The sequence below is a fragment of the Elephas maximus genome, chromosome 7, assembly GCF_024166365.1.
Source record: "Elephas maximus indicus isolate mEleMax1 chromosome 7, mEleMax1 primary haplotype, whole genome shotgun sequence".
NCBI classification, from domain to species: Eukaryota; Metazoa; Chordata; class Mammalia; order Proboscidea; family Elephantidae; genus Elephas; species Elephas maximus.
The window spans coordinates 72,510,210-72,531,375 of record NC_064825.1 but is presented as its reverse complement, the minus strand read 5'-3'; the positions used below and the strand labels follow the sequence as shown (position 1 = coordinate 72,531,375).

At 38.4% G+C, this 21,166-nt stretch overlaps 1 protein-coding gene across 4 annotated transcripts in view; it reads left to right on the top strand.

The window, feature by feature from the left end:
• Positions 1–21,166, top strand: part of PIK3C2A (phosphatidylinositol-4-phosphate 3-kinase catalytic subunit type 2 alpha) — a 119,949-nt gene that overhangs the window by 53,241 nt on the left and 45,542 nt on the right. For all 4 annotated transcript variants that reach the window (XM_049890568.1, XM_049890565.1, XM_049890566.1 and 1 more), the window contains 5 exons: positions 6,853–7,010; positions 11,915–12,035; positions 13,068–13,179; positions 14,395–14,474; positions 14,606–14,669. In XM_049890568.1, coding sequence (XP_049746525.1) covers positions 6,853–7,010; positions 11,915–12,035; positions 13,068–13,179; positions 14,395–14,474; positions 14,606–14,669 — 535 coding nt within the window. The remainder of the gene's footprint in view (positions 1–6,852; positions 7,011–11,914; positions 12,036–13,067; positions 13,180–14,394; positions 14,475–14,605; positions 14,670–21,166) is intronic.

Here is a 21,166-nt window from a genome sequence, read left to right as displayed (position 1 = left end):
CTCATATTTTGGTTCACAAACCCATACAGCAGAAAGAGGAAGGAAGGGGCAGAGCTCATTGACAGCAAGGTCTGGGAATTCACATATCGTGGTAAATTTATCTCTCCTCCCTTCAGACCCTCCTTTTCTACTTCCTGTCCTTCTCCTTCCTCCCTTTGCTTCTCACTGGCCTTCCTTCATGCATGTTGGCTTTATTTTCTTCTTCTGCAGGTGGGGCTTTTGAAGGCAGGGAATATAGCCACTGATAGTTTTAGACTTCATATTCTAGTGATCTTGCCAACAGAGAGGAAAGGGAACCTTCTAGCCAGTGACAGATAGAAAAATCCCCCTGAAAGATAGAGATTAGCATGGCCAGAACAATAAATATTGTGGCCAAAGGGATGAGGTCTGTTATCAAAAGAAGGGAAAATAGATCACCACTGGAGGATCTGTTCTAAATCTAGCCTTTTCTCAGTGTGGTCTGCTTAAATTTAGTAGGGTTTGGGACTTTAAGATAATGGACGTAATTTTATTGTTAGAGGATTTAGACTTACTAATATTTAGCTGGATTTTCTAGACTATTGCTAATATTTTATTAAAACTTTGCCTTCTATTATGTTACCTTTTGACCAGCATTTCATTTCTTCAGAATATCTTAGGAAAAAGAAAAAGTATCAATTGCCATGGATTGAATTAAGTTCCCCCAAAAATGTATGTATCAATTTGGCTGGGCCATGATTTCCATTATCATGTGTTTGTGGTTGTCCTCCATTTCGCGATTGTAATTTTATGTTAAAGAGGATTTGGGTGGGATTGTAACACCCTTACTCAGGTCACAATCCTGATGTAATGTGAAGGAAAATTCCCTGGGGTGTGGCCTGCGCCACCTTTTATCTCTCAAGAGATAAAAAGGAAAGGGAAGCAAGCAAGTTTGGGGACCTCATACCACCAAGAAAAGCAATGGGAGCAGAACGCATCCTTTGGACTCAGGGTTCTTGTGCAGAGAAGCGACTAGTACAGGGGAAGGTTGACAAGAAGAACCTTCTTCCAGAGCCCACAGAAAGAGAAAGCCTTCCCCTAGAGCTGGCACCCTGAATTTGGACTTCTAGCTTACTGGACTGTGAGAGAATAAACTTCTCTTTGTTAAAGCCATCCACTTGTGGTATTTCTGTTATAGCAGCACCATATGACTTAGACATTAGTAGAGTCATTTTTTATTTCCTTCAAAGATTACTCTTAGCTGAAAAACTGAGGTTTTTCAGTAGGCCTGTAAAAGAGAAGGAACGTTTAGCTGACTCAATACTGCAAATTGCACTTCTTAAAGACTACCTATGTCTGTTGATGTGTATTATGGTTAAGAGATTAGAAATAATACGTTACTTTATGGTTTACAAATAAACTGTTATCTTTCATCTGGCTCCTTTAATTTTCTCCCAAAGTAAGTCTGTATACTTTCACTAGATGTTATTGAGTGACTGTTGCATTTAAGCTTTGTAAGTTGAGAAATTAGGCTGTCTGTGATCTGCTCTTTTTTTTTTGTCCATTTTAATCTTAGAGTTATTTATACAAACTGTGCCACTAAGCTGAAATGAATATATATATATATTTTTTTATTTTTATATATACCTATATATAGAAACCCTGGTGGCATAGTGGTTAACAGCTGTGGCTGCTAACCAAAAGGTCGGCAGTTCGAATCCACCAGGCACTCCTTGGAAACCCTATGGGGCAGTTCTACTCTGTCCTTTAGAGTCGCTTGAGTTGGGATCAGCTTGATGGCAACGGGTTTGGTTTTTTGGTGTATACATGTATATATGTATCTACCTTGGTGGTCAATGGTTAATAACGCTCGGTTGCTAACCGAAAGGTTGGAGGTTTGAGTCCACGCAGAAGCACCTTGGAAGAAAGGCCTGGCAGTCTACTGAAAAATCAACCACTGAAAACTGTAGAGCACTGTTATATCCAGATATACACGGGGCCATCCTGAGTCAGAATCAGATCAGCAGGTTTTTGGTGTTTATACATGCTTATGTGAAATGAAACCCAAAATGGACTAAAGATAGAATGAGTTGTTTTTGTCACTTTATTTCTATTATTAGAGTATGATTGCAGCAAGTATTTATCAGTAGAGGTGTTTTTGAAGCCATGTTGTGGGCTTCTCTCAGTTCCCGTGTACACATGGAGATTGGAGTCAGGAGATGACCCCTGAGGAAATTAGTAGCTCTTCCTATTTTATCCAGTATGGTCATTTTTTGCAGGGGCTTTTAAAAACAAGTATTTATGCAAATTAGACAGCCAGTTCTTTACTTTTTGAAATCTCCTAAAATTATTTATTTAATCTTTTTAATTCAACTATGAAATCATAGTGACAGGCTGTCAGGATGATATTTGCTTACAGTTAAGGCTACTGTCTAGCAAACTTAGAGTTTAGTACCAGTTCTGGCCCGTATTTTTGTTGTTGTTTTTTGTGTCTGTGAAATTAAAGAGTGGGGATGAGTGCTCTCTAACGTCTCTTTCAATTTAAAGTTCTGTAATACTGTGATTCAGGACATTTCGTTACTGCATTTTTCTGATTATCATTTCTTGTTTTCTTTCTTTTCACGTCTATCATAACTGACAGAGGTTGCTATGTCTACTAGTTATAGATCCAGAGAAAGTTCTTATAGGAATGATAAACACTGGTAGAAGTTTATTCCACTTCATTTATGGACCCTAGGATAAGATGAGAAGATATACACACACCTGTTCTTTCTGAATAGCTTTCTAGTTTCTTTTCTTTATATGTGATTCAGATCTAATATTTATATCCCACAATACTATCTTGACCCCAAGAACTCCCTGTTTGTGTTTAAGGGCGTCATCTATGCAGTTAGTTATAAACAATGCTGACTATGCTTTCCTATAAAATAGTGTTAATTCAGTAAAAAATCCTTCAAAACCCTAATTTTTATCTCTTCTTGTCCTTAGCTTCTGATTTTACATGATTTGGCTTTGTCTCTGTGGAACTTTAGCTTGATTTAGCAGACAGCAGAAAAATAAACCATAAAGGATTTTAGTGTATGCATAGAGATATTAAGTTTTCCAAAGTATAGAGTCTCATTAAACAAATAAATGCTAGATTCAGAACAGATCCTTTTTCATTGGTGGTTTCTTAGTTATCTAGTGTGTTATAAGAGAAATACCACAAGAGGATGGCTTTAACAAAGAGAAATTTATTCTCTCACAGTCCTGGAGGCTAGAAGTCTGAATTCAGGGTGCTAGGTCCAGGGAAAGGCTTTCTCTCTCTGTCGGCCCTGGGAGCAGGCCCTTGTTGTCAATCTTCCCCAGTTGAGGAGTTTCTTAGCGCAGGGACCCTGGGTCCAAAGGACGTGCTATGCTCCTGGTGCTTCTTTCTTGGTGGTGTGCTTGCTTCTCTCTTTTATATCTCAAAAGAGATTGATTTAAGATAGACCTAATCTTGTAGATTAAGTCCTGCCTCGTTAACATAACTGCCTCTAATTCTGCCTCATTAACATCATAGAGGTAAGATTTACAATACATAGGAAAATCACATCAGGAGACAAAATGGTCGACAGTCACACAATACTGGAAGTCATGGCATAGCCAAGTTGACAGATATTTTGCAGGGACACAATTCAATCCATGACGTTCCACCCTTTGGCCCCTAAAGATTCATGTCATTGTCACGTGTAAAACACATTCACTCTGTTATATCAGAGCAAAAGTCTTAAATCAGTTCCAAATCCAAAATCCAAAAATTTCTCTTCGTCCATGAAATCTAGAATACAAGTTACCTACTTCCAAAGTACAGTAGTGCAACAGCCACAATCTAGACATTTCCATTACAAATGGGAGAAATTGGAGGAAAGAAGGGATAACAGGCACCAGGCAAGTCAGCAGAACACATTATATTAGCCCTCAAGGCTTGAAAATAATCCTTTGTTTTCTGAGACCATTTAGGCAATGGCCCTGCCCTCCAGACTCTGGGCGTTGGCCATACTGTCTGGATTCTGTGTGGAGGCCCCTTGGCCCAGGGATTCAGCTCTGTCTTCCAGACCCACTGGGAAGGCAACTCTGCTCCCTCCACTTTGGGCAGCCCCATTCCCTAGTCCATCTGATAGCAACTCGACCCCCTCAGCCCCAACAGGCCCTGTTCTGCCCCTTGGGCATGGCAGCCCTGCCCCTCAGTTTTGGGCAGTGAACCTGGCCCCATCCTGCTGGCATTCGTGAAAGGCAGCCCCAAACTCCAGAACTGAGTTGGTAAAGATCTGACTCTTTGAAACCTAAGTGATTGTGGCTTCACCCTTTGAGACCCCAGGGGTCATGATCCTATCGTTTGAGACAAGCAGCTCTGCCTCCTGTGTTCCTTTTCATTATAACTTCTGCTTTCTGGTTCCTTGGCCTCTTGGGCCCTCAGGCCTTGCCGCCACCATCTGCCTTGCTCTGTCAAGTGTTCCAAAGCTCTGTAGCTCCACTGATAAGTGCCTTGAGGCACCCCACTCAGCCAGTAAACTTCAATCCGAAGGGAGTGAGCTCTCTTGCTCTGTGGGTTGGCAAGCCTAGCTCCACCGATAAGTGCACTCCACTCTGCCAGGAAGGCTCCTGTGCCAAGGCACTCAGCTCTCTTGCTCTGTGGGTGGACTCCAGTGCTGTCTTACTCTGGTCTCCTGGTTCTGCTACTGCCATTCCTCTGATGCTGCTTCTTGCCATCTATTACAGTTGTCCACATTTCCTTCTGAGTCCTTTCCAGAATTGTCTGACGTCCATAATTCCACCAACAGTCTCTTCAAGGCAATCTAGGCTTTTACTGTTAGGCACTTTGAAACTCTTACAGCTTCTACCCATTCACAGTTTCAAAAGCACTTCCATATTTTAGGTGTTTGGTTAGAGCTACACCCCACTCCTGGTACCAAATTCTGTCTTAGCTAGCACTGCTATAAAAGGAATACCACAAGGGATGGCTTCAACAAACAGAAGTTTATTGTTTCACAGTCTAGCAGGCTAGATGTCCAAATTCATGGCTTCAGCTCCAGGGGAATGTTTTCTCTCTCCGTTGGCTCTGGAGAAAGGTCCTTGTCATCAATCTTCCCCTGCTCTAGGAGCTTCTTCACACAGGAACCCTGGATCCAAAGGAAGCGCTATGTTCCTGGTGCCTCTTTCTTGGTGGTATTAGGTCCCCCGTCTCTCTGCTGACTTTTCTCTTTTATATCTCAAAAGATATTGATTTCAGATACAACCTAATCTGGTAAATTGAGTCCTGCCTCATTAACATAATTGCGTCTGATCCTGCCTCATTAACATCAGAGAGGTAGAATTTATAACACATAGGAAAATCACATCAGATGACAAAATGGTAGATAACCACACAAACTGGATAATGGCTTAGCCAAGTTGGCAAATATTTTGGGGGGACACAATTCAGTCCATGACAGGTGGTGATAGGGAAGTGGAAATTTTAGAGAAAATTCATGTTAGAGTTTTTATTAAAAAATACTCCTTATAGGTAATTTTTTGGGTTAGGTAATTATGTAAGAACATCAAGCTTCATTTCCTTTTCTTAAAATGTCTTCTCTGTATCTGCTTGACACCATGAATAGCTTCGTATACAATTCCCGCAGTTCCTAAGTTTTAGAAATCACTTTGATGGAATAAAGACCTGGTAGCACTGTATCAGAGCCCTGGTGGTACAGTGGTTGGAGCACTCAACTGTTAACTAAAAGGCTGGTGGTTTGAACCCACCAGCTGCTCCATGGGAGAAAGATGTGACAGTCTGCTTCTGTAAAGATTTACAGCCTTGGAAGCCCTATAGGGGCAGTTCTATCCTGTCCTATAGAGTCACTATGAGTTGAAATCAACTCCAAGGCAGTGGTTGTATTTTTTGTTTGTTTTTTTAATCACCGTATTTAAATTTAGAACGCTGGTGGTGCTGTGGCTAAGCTTTAGGCTGTTAACTAAAAGATCCACAGTTTGTATCCACCAGCCACTACTTGGAAACCCTATGGGGCAGTTTTACTCTGTCTTAAGGAAACCCTGGTGCCATAGTGGTTAAGTGCTACGGTTGCTAACCAAAAGGATGGCAGTTTGAATCCACCAGGTGCTCCATGGAAACTCTATGGGACAGTTCTACTCTGTCCTATAGGGTCACTATGAGTCGGAATCGACTCAACGGCATGGGGTTTGGTTTTTTTTTGGGGGGGGGGTCACTATGAGTTAGAATTGACTTGAAGGCAATGGGTTTTTGGTTTTGGTATTTAAATTTAAACCCCGTTGCTCCAAATACTATGAATAGCTTCGCATGTAATTCTTTCCATTCCCTAAATTTTTAGAAATCACTTTGAGGAAGGGGATAGAGGTGTTGTAGTATTGTAAAAACTCATTGTCTATCTTTTATTAGTTGTTTAACAACCAAAAACAATGTTAGTAGGAAAAAGATCCTTAGGAAAAAATATATATATATATTTTTTCTCTCTCTGGCAAATTATAATCTCAGGTCTACATTGTTATCAGTGATTCATTAAAAATGTACCATAAAAATGTACACATTTTAAAAACATATAATCGTACTATGTGGCGAAACAATCTGAAGCCAAGGACCTCCTTTAATGCATGGATTCAGTGTGTGCTTGTTTAACGTTGATGGTGTTACCAAAGATACTCTGGCTGTACTGAATCTCTTCCTTTTCCTTTGGTTCCTTATTTTTAAAAGGCACATGCTGGTATTCAGAGTTTTGACAGGGGTTCATTCATTGCAGTTCTCATGAGCCTCTCTAGAAATGGACAAAAACGTAGAATTGAATGGCTGTAAGCACACAAAGCCTGTTCAAGGCTCTCAAACGCAGCTTTTTAAGAAATTTAATTCTTTCTTCTGAACAGATTGAGGACCAACTTTCCATATACCAATCACCGCACAAATCCAGGTTATTTGTTAAGTCCAGTCACAGTGCAAAGGAACATATGTGGAGAAAACGCGAGTGTGAAGGTCTCCATTGAAATTGAAGGATTCCAACTACCTGTCACTTTTACATGCGATGGTATGTTTATAGTTCCCCAAACACCTTGTTTTGCTCTAATTAAGGAGAACATGTTTAAAATGTTATTATCATCTTTTAATAAACCAACTTTCTATGTTATCATTAGGTATTCTTTTAAAAATCATTCAATGCAAAGTTTTCTGATTAGTACAAGTGGGACAACAGGTTACCTTTATAACTAACTACCTTTCCTGAAAAATGCTGAGTAGATTTTATTAATCAGATTGGATCTTGGCCAAGGCCCAAAAGCATTAGAGAAAATTAATTATATTCTAACTTATTTTTTTCATTTTATGGAAGAAGAGCACTTAAGTATAAAGACCCATCAGTGAAAACGGGTCCAGGCATCTTGCTCTAGGCTCTTCTAAGGAGAAGATAACTCTCCTTTGGTTCTAGTAGTGTCTTCCAAACTTGGTGTGGGTATCCTTTCTAGAAAAAAAAAAAAAAGACTTTAAAAAAAGTTGTATTGTTCTTTGAAACTACCTTTATTTTCTTTCAGTGTTTGTCACATTTCACAATGTATATTATTTAATGGAATTCCAACAGTAGAATCCCAACCAAAACCTGCTGCCGTCGAGTCGATTCTGACTCATAGCAACTTAAACGACAGGGTAGAACTGCTCCACAGGGTTTCCAAGGAGCAACTGGTGGATTTGAACTGCTGATCTTTTGGTTAGCAGCTGAGCTCTTAACCACTGTGCCACCAGGGTTCCAGCAACAGTAGAGTAGAATCCTGTGTTTCTACAGTATTTTGACCTAGAAGTTATGCCATTTTTTACCTTTAAAAGTACCAAATATGTCCAATATTTGAATACTTGCCTTCTAGCTTTGTACTTCTAAATGCCCTTTGAAAAAAAATAAATATGAAACAAACATTTTAGCCAATGATAATGACCACTTTTTTAGTTTCTGAATGAAGAATTATGCTTTTTAAACATACGTTAAATTTTGACTTGGGGAATCATTTAGATCTCAGGCATACTGTAAGAATTAAACTAATTAAAAAAAAAAAAGTCATATGTACCTTGATTGCAAAAGGCGTGAGTTGTTGTTAGGTGCTGTCCAGTTGGTTCCGACTCATAGTGACCCTATGCACAACAGAACGAAACACTGCCTGGTTCTGAGCCATCCTTACAATCGTTGTTATGCTTGAGTTCATTGTTGCAGCCACTGTGTCAATCCACCTTGTTGAGGGTCTTCCTCTTTTCCGCTGACCCGGTACTCTGCCAAGCATGATGACCTTCTCCAGAGACTGATCCCTCCTGACAACATGTCCAAAGTATGTAAGACACAGTCTCTCCATCCTTGCTTCTTAAGGAGCATTCTGGCCACACTTCTAACACAGACTTGTTCATTCTTTTGGCAGTCCATGGTATATTCAATATTCTTCGCCAACACCACAATTCAAAGGTGTCAACTCTTCTTTGGTCTTCCGTATTCATTGTCCGGCTTTCACATGCATATAATGTGATTGAAAATATCATGGCTTGGGTCAGGCGCACCTTAGTCTTCAGGGTGACATCTTTGCTCTTCAACACTTTGAAGAGGTCCTTTGTAAAAGCAGATTTGCTCAATGCAATGCATCTTTTGATTTCTTGACTGCTGCTTCCATGGCTGTTGATTGTGGATCCAAGTAAAATGAAATCCTTGACAACGTCAGTCTTTACTCCGTTTATCATGATGTTGCTCATTGGTCCAGTTGTGAGGATTTTTGTTTTCTTTATTTTGAGGTGTAATCCATACTGAAGGCTGTGGTCTTCGATCTTCATTAGTAAGTGCTTCAAGTCCTCTTCACTTTCAGCAATCAAGGTTGTGTTATCTGCATAATGCAGGTTGTTAATGAGTCTTCCTCCAATCCTGATGCCCCGTTCTTCTTCATATAGTCCAGCTTCTTGTATTATCTGTTCAGCATACAGATTAAATAGGTATGGTGAAAGAATACAACCCTGACGCACACCGTTCCTGACTCTAAACCAATCAGTATCCCCTTGTTCTGTCCGAACAACTACCTCTTGATCGATGTAAAGGTTCCTCATGAGCACAATTAAGTGTTCTGGAATTCCCATTCTTCGCAGTGTTATCCATAGTTTGTTATGATCCACACAGTCAAATGCCTTTGCATAATCAATAAAACACAGGTAAACATCCTTCTGGTTTTCTCTGCTTTCAGCCAGGATCCATCTGACATCAGCAGTGATATCCCTGGTTCCACGTCCTCTTCTGAAACTGGCCTGAATTTCTTGCAGTTCCCTGTCAGTATACTGCTGCAGTCATTTTTGAATGATCTTCAGCAAAATTTTGCTTGCGTGTGATATTAATGATACCGTTCTATAATTTCCACATTCGGTTGGATCGTCTTTCTTGGGAATAGGCGTAAATACGGATCTCTTTCAATCAGTTGGCCAGGAAGCTGTCTTCCATATTTCTTGGCATAGACGAGTGAGCACCTCCAGTGCTGCATCTGTTTGTTGAAACATCTCAGTTGATATTCCATCAATTCTTGGAGTCTGGTTTTTTACCAATGTCTTCAGAGCAGCTTGGACTTCTTCCTTCAGTACCATTGGTTCCTGACCATATGCCACCTCTTGAAATGGTTGAACATTGACTAATTCTTTTTGGTATAATGACTCTGTGTATTCCTTCCATCTTCTTTTGATGCTTCCTGTGTCGTTTAATATTTTCCCCATGGAATCCTTCACTATTGCAACTCGAGGCTTGAATTTTTTCTTCAGTTCTTTCAGCTTGAGAAACGCTGAGCGTGTTCTTCCCTTTTGTTTTTCCATCTCCAGCTCTTTGCACATGTCATTATAATACTTTATTTTGTCTTCTCAAGAGGCCCTTTGAAATCTTCTGTTCAGTTCTTTTACTTCATCAATTCTTCCTTCTGCTTTAGCTGCTTGATGCTCAAGAGCAAGTTTCAGAGTCTCCTCTGACATCCATCTTGGGCTTTTCTTTCTTTCCTATCTTTTCAATGACCTCTTGCTTTCTTCATGTATGCTGTCCTTGATGTCATTCCACAACTCGTCTGGTCTTCGATCACTAGTGTTCAATGTGTCAAATCTATTCCTGAGATGGTCTCTAAATTCAGGTGGGATATACTCAAGGTCATATTTTGGCTCTCGTGGGCTTGTTCTGATTTTCTTCAGTTTCACCTTGAACGTGCATATGAGCAATTGATGGTCTGTTCCACCGTCGGCCCCTGGCCTGGTTCTGACTGATGATATTGAGCTTTTCCATCATCTCTTTCCACAGATGTAGTCGATGTGATTTCTGTGTGTTCCATCTGGTGAGGTCCATGTGTATAGTCACTGTTTATGTTGGTGAAAAAAGGTATTTGCAATGAAGAAGTCGTTGGTCTTGCAAAATTCTATCATGTGCTCTCCGGCATTGTTTCTATCACCAAGGCCATATTTTCCAACTACTGATCCTTCTTCTTTGTTTCCAACTTTCCCATTCCAATCACCGGTAATTATCAATGCATCTTGATTGCATGTTCGATCAATTTCAGACTGCAGCAGCTGATAAAAATCTTCTATTTCTTCATCTTTGGCCCTAGTGGTTGGTGCGTAAACTTGAATAATAGTCGAATTAACTGGTCTTCCTTGTAGGCATATGGATATTATTCTATCACTGACACCGTTTTACTTCAGGATAGATCTTGAAACGTTCTTTTTAACGATGAATGCAACACCATTCCTCTTCGAGTTGTCATTCCCAGCATAGTAGACTATATGATTGTCCGATTCAGAATGGCCAATCACAGTCCATTTCAGCTCACTAATGCCCAGCGTATCAGTGTTTATGTGTTCCATTTCATTTTTGACAATTTCCAATTTTCCTAGATTCATACTTCGTACATTCCAGGTTCCGATTATTAATGGATGTTTGCAGCTGTTTCTTCTCATTTTGAGTCGTGCATGTGTAAGCATTGGCAAAAAATATTATAATTTATATCAAATTTTGACTTATTACATCAAGATCCTGACTAATTTTTAAAAAGTACCTCAAATGCCTACTGTTTAGTTCTTCATAACTTTGCATTCTCGTACTGCACATCTCTTCTAAGAAATGTGACCATATTATGGTGGGAGTAGTTTATATGTTCAAATGATGAATTTTACCATATGCATGACTATCCAGAAATATAGCCGTTAAATCAATAGGGGTTTTATGCCTTTTCTGCCAAGATGTTAATATTCATGAAGTTTGAATACAGTCACTGTCTTTTTAAAATCATAGTAGTACTAAATAGGTTAGTTTAAGAGTTTTAGTTTTTACTCTATTGTAATCTTAGTATCCAGCTATTGCAAAGAATGATAAACAATACTTCCTACTTGCTATGTTTTTACTTTGTTTGGAGATTTTACCAGGCAGTTGTCAAACATTTATAATAGTTATTCTTTCTCCTCGTGATATGCTTTAAACCAGTGTTTGCTAGACACAGGTAAGTGCCATCCTATTTGGAGGTGTCTGTAATAGGGAGACAACATTGTTAACTTAGACCTGCACTGTCCAGCACAGTAGCCACTAAGCCACATGTGGCTGCCGAGCACTTGAACTATGGCTAACCAGGATTGAGATGTGCTGTAAGTGTAATATACACACTGGATTTTAAGGACTTTGTTGAAAAAAAGCATGTGAAATACCTCATTAATATTTTTTATATGTTGAAATGATAATATTTTGGTTGTATTAAATTAAGTATATTAATAAAATTAGTTTCACCTGTCTCTTTTTACTTTTTTCAGCATGGCTACTAGAAAATTTTAAATTATATATGGGCCTGCATTTGTGACTCACATTATTATTCTAGTGTATAGTGCTGCTGTGTAAGTAATACAATCTGAATAAATACGTTTGGAGTTAACTGAGCAAAATGGAAATGATGATTAACTCTTTTACAGTGAGTTCTACTGTAGAAATCATTATAATGCAAGCCCTTTGCTGGGTACATGATGACTTGAATCAAGTAGATGTTGGCAGCTATGTTCTGAAAGTTTGTGGTCAAGAGGAAGTGCTACAGAAGTAAGTTCATTCATTTAACTACTGAGCAATATCTTTGGAAACTCCATTTTTAATGGCTTAAGTTAGAAATTTTTTAAGTTAAATTTTTAGTCCAAAACTACATTGGGTCCTGTTGAATTGATTCATTTGTTCAAAAAACTTATATTCAGATATACTATGTCTAAGACATTGTGCTAAACAGTAGAAGGATTTCAGAGATAAGTTAGATACATGGCATTGTCCTTAAGAAGCTTATAGTCTTGACACCCTTTCAACTCAGTGCAGAGGTTACTTCTGATGTTCATCCTTCAGCCAAAGATTAGACAGGCCCTTAAAACAAAACGAGACTAAATGGGCACACCAACCCAGGGGCAAGGACGAGAAGGCAGGAGGGGACCGGAAAGCTGGTAACAGGGAGCCCGAAGTCGAGAAGGGGAGAGCCTGGATACATCGTGGGGTGGCAACCAGTGTAAAAACAATATGTATATTAATTGTTTAATGAGAAACTAATTTGCTCTGTAAACCTTCAGCTAAAGCACAATTAAAAAAAAAAAGCTTACAGTCTTAAAATGGAAGAATAGTGGACAGTTGACTAATAAGTGAATTTAATGGGTTTTCTTTCTGAAAAGAATCAGTGGTTACATCATTGTACACTCCATTACCCTTTCCTGGTCTGCACTGTTACTTCGTCGTCACTTATGATTGACTTAGTTACCTGAATATCATTATATGAATCTTTCCTTACCAGGTGATTTGTTATGTCTAGCATTTAGTTTTGCTGCAGTTTCTGTTCTCCTATACTACTAAAAATGCCCTGTCCCTATTTTTCTATTTCCTTTGTCTTTGCCTTCATCTTCATGGTTTTTCTTCTTTGCTTTTACTTTTCTCATATAGAATTACTTCTCTATTTAACTGTTCTTCTTGGTTATAAGACTATTTTTGTGTTTACCTTTCTCTTCAGTTTCTGATGCAGATGCAATTTATATTTGACCCTCACCTCTATAATTTATAGTTTGAGTAGAAAAATACTGATAAATAACATATTTTTAACAGTAATTATTGCCTTGGAAGTCACGAATATATTCAAAACTGTCGAAAATGGGACACAGAGATTAAACTACAGCTCTTGACCTTCGCTGCAATGTGCCAAAATCTGGCCCGAACAGTAAGTGTGTACCTTATAATTGAATCACATGTGGTCAAATCTGTATATTGGCTCTGTGGGTTGTGTTACTCAGAAATAATTCTGCTAATTTGCCGTTTATACACTTTCCAAGATTTCCGGGTTGATGGGATGATGAGCTTTATCCTCAATAGGAGGCTTTTAATAGCTGGGGGAGATTTTCAATCATGGGGGTTTAGGTAGCATACTATTTAGTTTACAGGCATATTTGAAAATTGAAGTGGAGGAATTAAATATTAGTTTTATACAACAATGAAAACGTCAGGGTCAGTCAAGGAGAAATGAGGAAGAAAAAAGATTTAGAATACTACATATAGGTTGGGGGAAAAAAAGATCCATATCGACCTTTGACCAAACTGAGAAAAGTATATTATTTTTTGTAAAGTAAAAATTAATTCTCTATTTTAAAAGTACAGTAATTTGTTTTGAGGTTAACCAAAATAGAATGCAGGAAATTAGGTCATTGTATTGCTGTATATACTTGTGATGAATTTATAAGTAAATTTTAATTATAAAGAGAATTAGCCTTTGTTTGGTAGAATTTTGAATGGAAAAATGTTCATTTCTTTCTCTTCTTGGATTTTGCTTCTATGTTAGGTAGAATTTCTTCCAGTTGAGTGGAAATTATTTCACAAAATTCTGTACATTTTAGCAGTCATTGGTAACTCTTCAGTTTCTTAAGGAATGATGTTCTTGAGTAGTTAAATTTGCAGTCATGACTTATGGTCATGGCTTGTTTCTTGGGGGGAGAGGCTGATGGGGGATGGACTTGATTATCATTAGAAAAAATAATATAGAGATTCAGATGATCTCTATCTAGTCTCCAATCCACCTTCATCTGGCTGTCAGCCATCTTTAAAAGTGTTTTTAGCTCTCTGTTATCTCTATATAGAACAGACGTGGTTTTTGCTTTGAAAGTTATTTATATATCAAAGTTACACTTAAAAGTTTTTATGTTCTTAAATTTAAAAAACAAGTTTTTGTTAGAATATCGACTCACTTTTTTTTTCCTGAGTCAGTATTTTATCATCAGTTCTGAAAAACCACTTTAGTTTTAAGATTTTGTTTATCAGAATCTACTCAATGGCAATGGGTTTGGGTTTTTGGAGTTTATACTTATATTTAATTTAGCAGCAGAAAAACCAAAGAGTGCATTTGATTTTTATTGTAAACATTTGTGTATATGTGTATGTTTAGGCAGAAGATGATGAAACGCCTGTGGATGTAAACAAACACCTACATCAAATAGAAAAACCTTATAAGGAACTCATGACAAGGTATAACACGTAAAATATAATTGTAGATTTTCAAACTTTGTTTTTGGACATGAATACACTTATTTTGAAGATTAAAACAATAATTGTTATATATATTAGCCTTCAGTCATAATAACTGTTCTGTATTTCAGACACCCTGTTGAAGAACTCTTAGATTCTTATCACACCCAAGTGGAACTGGCTCTTCAAGTTGAAGTAAGTTAATTCACATTTTCATATAATGACTTAAAGCTTCTTGTCTCCGTTCACTCTTAAATACTAGTGTTGGATTTGGATGAAATATTTTAGGACTATTTAAACTGTATTCCTGATGTTGACGTTTGATAACTTATTTTCTGACCCAATTTATTAACAAAATTTCTCAGTGATATTTGAGTCAACATGTTTACTCTCACTCCAGCTTTATTACTAAGGGGAACCTTCAGTACTTGTTTTTGAATGCTTACTATATGCTAGATACTGGAGTTATGAACGTGAGTGATTCAGCCACCACCTACCAGAAATTTACAAACTAATGGTGGGGATTTAAACAAAATATCAATGTAGTATCGTAAGTGTAATAGAAAGGTACTCATTGGGGTTCTTTGGAAGATCAAGGAGGAGCGCTTACCTTAACCTGAGAGCTCAGGAAAGGCTTCTTAAAAGAGATGTTACCTGAGCCAAGTCTTAAACAGTATGAGTTAACCAGAAAAAGTAAGTTGGAAAAAACACATGAACAAACCACATAGGTGTAATATGTATGTGGACAGATAAGGAGTTCTGTAACAGAGTGCAAAGTGTGAAGTAAAGATTGGAAGATGACATTGGAGATAGCCAGACATAAGTTGTTTTTAGGTGCCGTCGAGTCGGTTCTGACTAATAGCAAACCTGTGTACAACAGAATGAAACACTGCCCTGTCCTGCACCATCCTAACAGTCATTGCTGTGCTTGAACCCATTGTGGCAGCCACTGTGTCAATCCATCTCGTTGAGGGTCTTCCTCTTTTTCAATGATCCTCTCCTTTACCAAGCATGATGTTCTTCTCCAGAGATTGGTCCCTCCTTGATAACATGCCCCAAGTACGTGAGATGAAGTCTCGCCATCGTCACTTCTAAGGAGCTTTCTGCCTGTAAATTCTTCCAAGACATTTATTTGCTCTTCTGGCAGTCCTTCACCAACACCTGTGTTCTTCGCCAACACCATAATTCAGAGGCATCAATTCTTCTTCAGTTTTCCTTATTCATGGTCCAGTTTCACATGCATATGAGGCGACTGAAAATATCATGGCTTGAGTCAGGTGCACTGTAGTCTTCAAAGTGAACTCTTTGCTTTTTAACACTTTAAGGAGGTCTTTTGCAGCAGATTTGCCCAATGCAATATGTTGTTTGTATTCTTGACTACTGGTTCTTTGGGCGTTGATTGTAGATCCAAGTAAAATGAAATCCTTGACAACTTCAACATTTTCTCCATTTAACATGATGTTGCTTATTGGACCAGTTGTGAGGATTTTTGTTTTCTTTATGTTGAGGTATAATCCATACTGAAGGCTGTAATCTTTGATCTTCATCAGTAAGTGCTTCAAGCCCTCTTCACTTTCAGCAAGCAGGGTTGTGTCATCTGCATATTGCAAATTGTTAATGAGTCTTTCTCCAATCCTGAAGCTGTGTTGTTCTTTATATAGTTAAGCATCTCAGATTATTTGCTCAGCTCCATCTGGAGCTGAGTGTGTACAGAAGGCTCCCAGGGCCCACAGACCCTCCCGTTGGCTGGGCTGCAGTTGCTCTATAAAGACATAAATTACCACTTTATAATCCATGCTAAGAAATTTTTATCCTCTAGGTCGAAGGGACATATCCAGCCCAATTTCTGTTTTTGTAAATGAAGCTTTATTGGAACACAGACTTGTCCATTTGTGTACATATCATCTATGGCTGCATTTGCACCCTAATGCTAGAGTTGAGTAGTTGAGACGGAGACTGTGAGGCCTGCAAAGCCTAAAATATACTTACTGTTTGGTCGTTTACAGAAAAAGTTTGCTAACCCCTCCTCTAGGTGGTTGTAGCTAGCCATTTAAGGTTTTTTTGTTTTTTTGTTTTTTTTAAGCAAAGAGTGAAGGGGGTGACTTGTTCAGTCCCATTCTCTGAAATCACTTAAGCCATACTGTGGAAGATGGATTTAGGACTAGTAGGATAGGCTTCAGGGATACCAGTTAGGAAGATTTTTATAGTAGTCCAAATGAAAGATACTGAATGTGGAGAAGGTGAAAAAGAGAAAACTGATTAACAAAATATTTAAGAGAGAAAATTGGTAAGATTTTGGTAGGTGATTGGATGTGAGAGAAGAAGAAAGAGTGTAGGATGACTTCTAAATTTCTAGCTACTAGTAAATTCTTACCAGCATCTAAACATATTTATTCAGTAAGTATTTACTGAGCATTTTTTTGTTCTGAGAAGCTTCTAGATGCTGAGGATATAATAGTGAACAAAATGAAAGTATAATGTCTGCCCTTAGAGAGTTTACATTCTAGTGTGAGGCGATAGACAATAAAATAAACTAATAAAATGTATGTTATATCAGGTGGTAAGTGCTATAGAGAAAAATAAAAGAGGAGGGCAATGTTGCAATTTCAAATAAGGTAGTTAGAGGGGGCCTCATTGAGATGATGAATATGAGCAAAGAACTCAAAGAGAAGAGGGAGAAGCCATGTGGTTATCTAGGGGAAGAGTGTTCCAGGAAGAGGAAACAATAAGTGCAGAGGCCTAAGGGAGGGAATGTTCTTGGTATATACAGAGTCTACAAGGTCTTCTTAGCTTGAATGGATTGAAGGAAGGGGGCAAGAGTGGAAACAAATAAATTAATTAGAAGGATGTTTCCTTATCTGTGTTGAAAGGTGATGATGGTTTGGACCAGGGTGAGTCCAGCAGTGGTGGTGAGAAAACATTGAATTCTGTGATATATTTTGAAGTTAATGCTAGGAGGGTTTAACGATAGGTTGGATGTGGATTATGAGAAAGAGACAGGAGTTGAAGGTAACTCCAAGATTTTTGACTTGGGCAACTAGAAGTTTGGAGTTACCTTTTAGTGAGATGTGGAAAACTGGGAAGAACAGGTTTGGGGGAAGATCAAGAATCAATTTTGGACGTTATGTTTGAGATGACTATTAGTCATCCAAAGAAAGATAAGTAGGCAATTGTATGAGAGTCTATAACTTAGTGGGCGGTCTAGGCTGGAGATAATGAATTTGGGAATTAATAGCAGATAAATGATATCTTGCAACCATAATTTCACCAAGAAAATTATTGCAGGTAGAGAAGAAAAGAGCTCAGTATTGAGCCTTGGGTGTATCTCAAGAAAGCTTCTCTCTAAAGCAGCAACTCCCTTCTCAAAATAAAACAAAAAATCCACCTCCCCTCTCCAGCAACTTCCTCGCTTCTCTATTCTCCTTGCAGCAAAACTCCTAAAAGTTACTTGTTCTTGCTGCTTCCACTTTCTTCCTGTTCTTTTATGAACCCACTCGAATCAGGCCTTCATTCTTGGCATTTCACTGGATCTGCATTAATCAAGGTCATCAAGGACTTCCACGATTCAGAATCCAGTAGTAAATTCCTATTCTTTATTTTTTTCAACCTTTCTGTAGTGTCCGATGCAATGGATCATTTCTTCCTTCTTAAAATTCTTGGACCCTGGAATTTCACCTTCTTGGCTCTCCTACTTCATTGGCTTCTCTATCTCATCCTCCTTATGATCTCCTTATCCTCCTGACTTCTAAACATTGGAACACCCTAGGATTCAATTCTAGGACCGCTTCTCTCTATAAAAATAACAAAAACAAACCCATTGCCTTCAAGTCGATTCTGACTCATAGTGACCCTATAGGACAGAGTAGAACTGCCCCATAGTTTCCAAGGAGCGCCTGGTGGATTCAAACTGTCACCTTTTGGTTAGCAGATGTAGCTCTTAACCACTATGCCACCAGGGTTTCCCTTCTTTCTATATCTTGCCTAATTCCATGTCTTTAAATACATATGCTGATGACTCTAAATTTATATATCCAGCATTGGCCTCCTCCCTCAACTCCAGATTCGAATATTTAACTGTTACTTGTCATCTTTACATAAATATCTAATTAACATCTCAAACTTAAAATGTAAAAAACGGAATTTTTTATACTATCCCTTATATCTGTTCATCCATTAGTATTCTCTATCTTGATAAAGGATACTGTCTCCTTCCATTCACTCAGGCTAAAATCTTGGAGTCACCCTTGACTTCTAAAGAGAAAGATCTTTCACGTTCCACATTCAATCTAATTCCTGTCTGCTCTGCCTTAGAAAATCCATTCAGGATGTGACCACTTATCACTATCAAAGCTACAGTCCTAGTCAATTGCAATAGCTCCTTACTCGTCTTCTGACTTCTGCCTTTATGCTATAGTCTGTCTTCCACACAAGAACCAAAATTATCTTTTAAAAATATGTCACTAAATGCAGTGTTGTATCTGGCTTGTATCCTGGAAGAGAAAAAGGACTTTAGTGGACAAATTGGTGAAATCTGAATAATGTCTGGAGGTTAGTTAATAGTAATATACCAGTGTTAATGTCTTAGTTTTGACAAATATAATATGGTTATATAAGATGTTACTTAACCAAGTTTCCCTTAATGTTACACAGGAACTCTATATTATTTTCGAAACTTTTCTGAACTCTAAAATTATTCCAAAATAATAAGTTTATTTTTTTTTTTTAATGAAAATGAGAACAAAAAGCAAATGTAAAATAAGAGAAAATCAAAGCCAAAAGATGATTCTTTGAAAGATTGATAAAATTTATAAACTTTTTAAAAAATATCGGGTTATACCACTCTTTGGCTCAAAATCCTGCTTACTATCTCATTCAGTAAAATTCAAAGCCCTGATTGTGGCTTCAAGGCTATACACAGTCTCACCCACTACCTGTCTCATCTGGCCTCGCCACCGCTTTTTCCTCCTTTGTTATGGTTGATCCTTTGTGAGGTGTGCTTCACCTGGTGATCCTTGTGCTTATTTCTAGTGTTAATGCTCTTCCCCCGGATAGTTGCATGCTTCAGTTCATTAAGGCCTATACTCAAATGTCATCAGAGTGCTCTACACTGACCAGCCTATCTAAAGTAGCCATTCCCCATCAGATTTAGCCCAATTCATTTTTTTATAGATTTATTGAGGTATAATTTACATACCATAAAATTTACCCATTTATGTGTACAATTCAATCATTTTTAGTAAATTTGTAGAATCGTGCAACTATCACCACAATCCAGTTTTAGAACATTTCCATCACTCCCAAAACTTCCCTTGTGCTCATTTGGAGTCAAGCCCCACTCTCAGCCCCCACCCCAACAACTATTTGCCTTCAGTCTCTATAGATTTACCTTTTCTGGACGTTTCATATAAATGAAATCATGTGCTTTGTAGTCTTTTACTTCTGGCTGCTTTCACTTGCAGATCCATCCATATTGTAATATGTACCATAGGTTTGTTGTTGTCGTTACTGCTGAGTGCTCTTCCATAGTGCAGATACACCACATTTATCTACTCACCAGTTCATGGATATTTGGACTGTTTGCAGGTTTGGGTGATTATAAATAGTGCTTCTGTAAACATCCAGGGGTAAGTTTTTGTGCGGGTGTATGTTTTAATTTCTCTTGGGTAGATTTTAGGGGGAGATCAGGAAATTGTACAAGTTTTACTCCTCCTGGCCTAAGTTTTCTACAGATAAAACTTTGGTTAATTTTGCTAAAATGAAGGTGGCAGTAGGAGTTTTGAGGCAAGAAATAATGGTTTGGTTTAATACTCCAAAGAGGGTGCTAAAGAGAGCTGACCGAAGGCAAGTAGAAGGAATGTTAAGTAGCATGCATGTTCCTGCTGAAATTGAGGACTACTCAATCTGTGTGGTTTTGGGATTTCCTTTAGAAGAAGCAGAGAAGAGAAGTATCTGACCTCAAAGAACAGGTTTAGTCAGAATGAGAGTGTGAGGGTAGAAACAAAGAGGGCAATGATCAGAGTGTGATACTGTAGTTGAAGTTCTGATAGAGAACAGTTTTCGTATTGAAGATAATTGGGAATTTTCCACATGGATGTTTATGTTACTGAGGTTTATTACATGACACAGGGTAGAATGTCAGATAAATGTCCAGTAAAAATATAGCAAGCAGTGGGGGAAAGACTGCATGTCAGTGGCAAGGTATATCAGTCAGGAGACAGGAACTATACTAGTTATTTGAAGAGGGAAACTTCAAGTTTAAAATATTTACTTTCTAGCCCTTTGCAGAAAAAGTTTGCCAGCCATCCTCTAAAGGCTCTGGAAAAGCAGCCCTCACCTCTAGGCTGAGGAAAGGTGGGCAGTGAAGGAACTAAGGATATATGAGAGGGTCTTTCCCCACCCCCAGGCTGAAATTCAGCAACTCGGAAGAGGGTGTGTTTATCACAGGAGCACACAAGTTGCCTATGACAAAGAAACTTGCCAGAAAGCTTCAGCCAGAGCTGTTGCATAGGGAGAGCATGGCCTGAAGATACTGCTGGAGATGATCTCTGAGAACCACTAGTCTCCCACATTGAATAAAAAATGGAGGATACCCAGATGGGAAATGTCTTCTGCTGCTGTTGTCTTGGACTGTGTCCCTCCAGTGCCCACTGTTGACAAAACCTAATATTGTGCCAGCTGGTAAAGGAGAAATG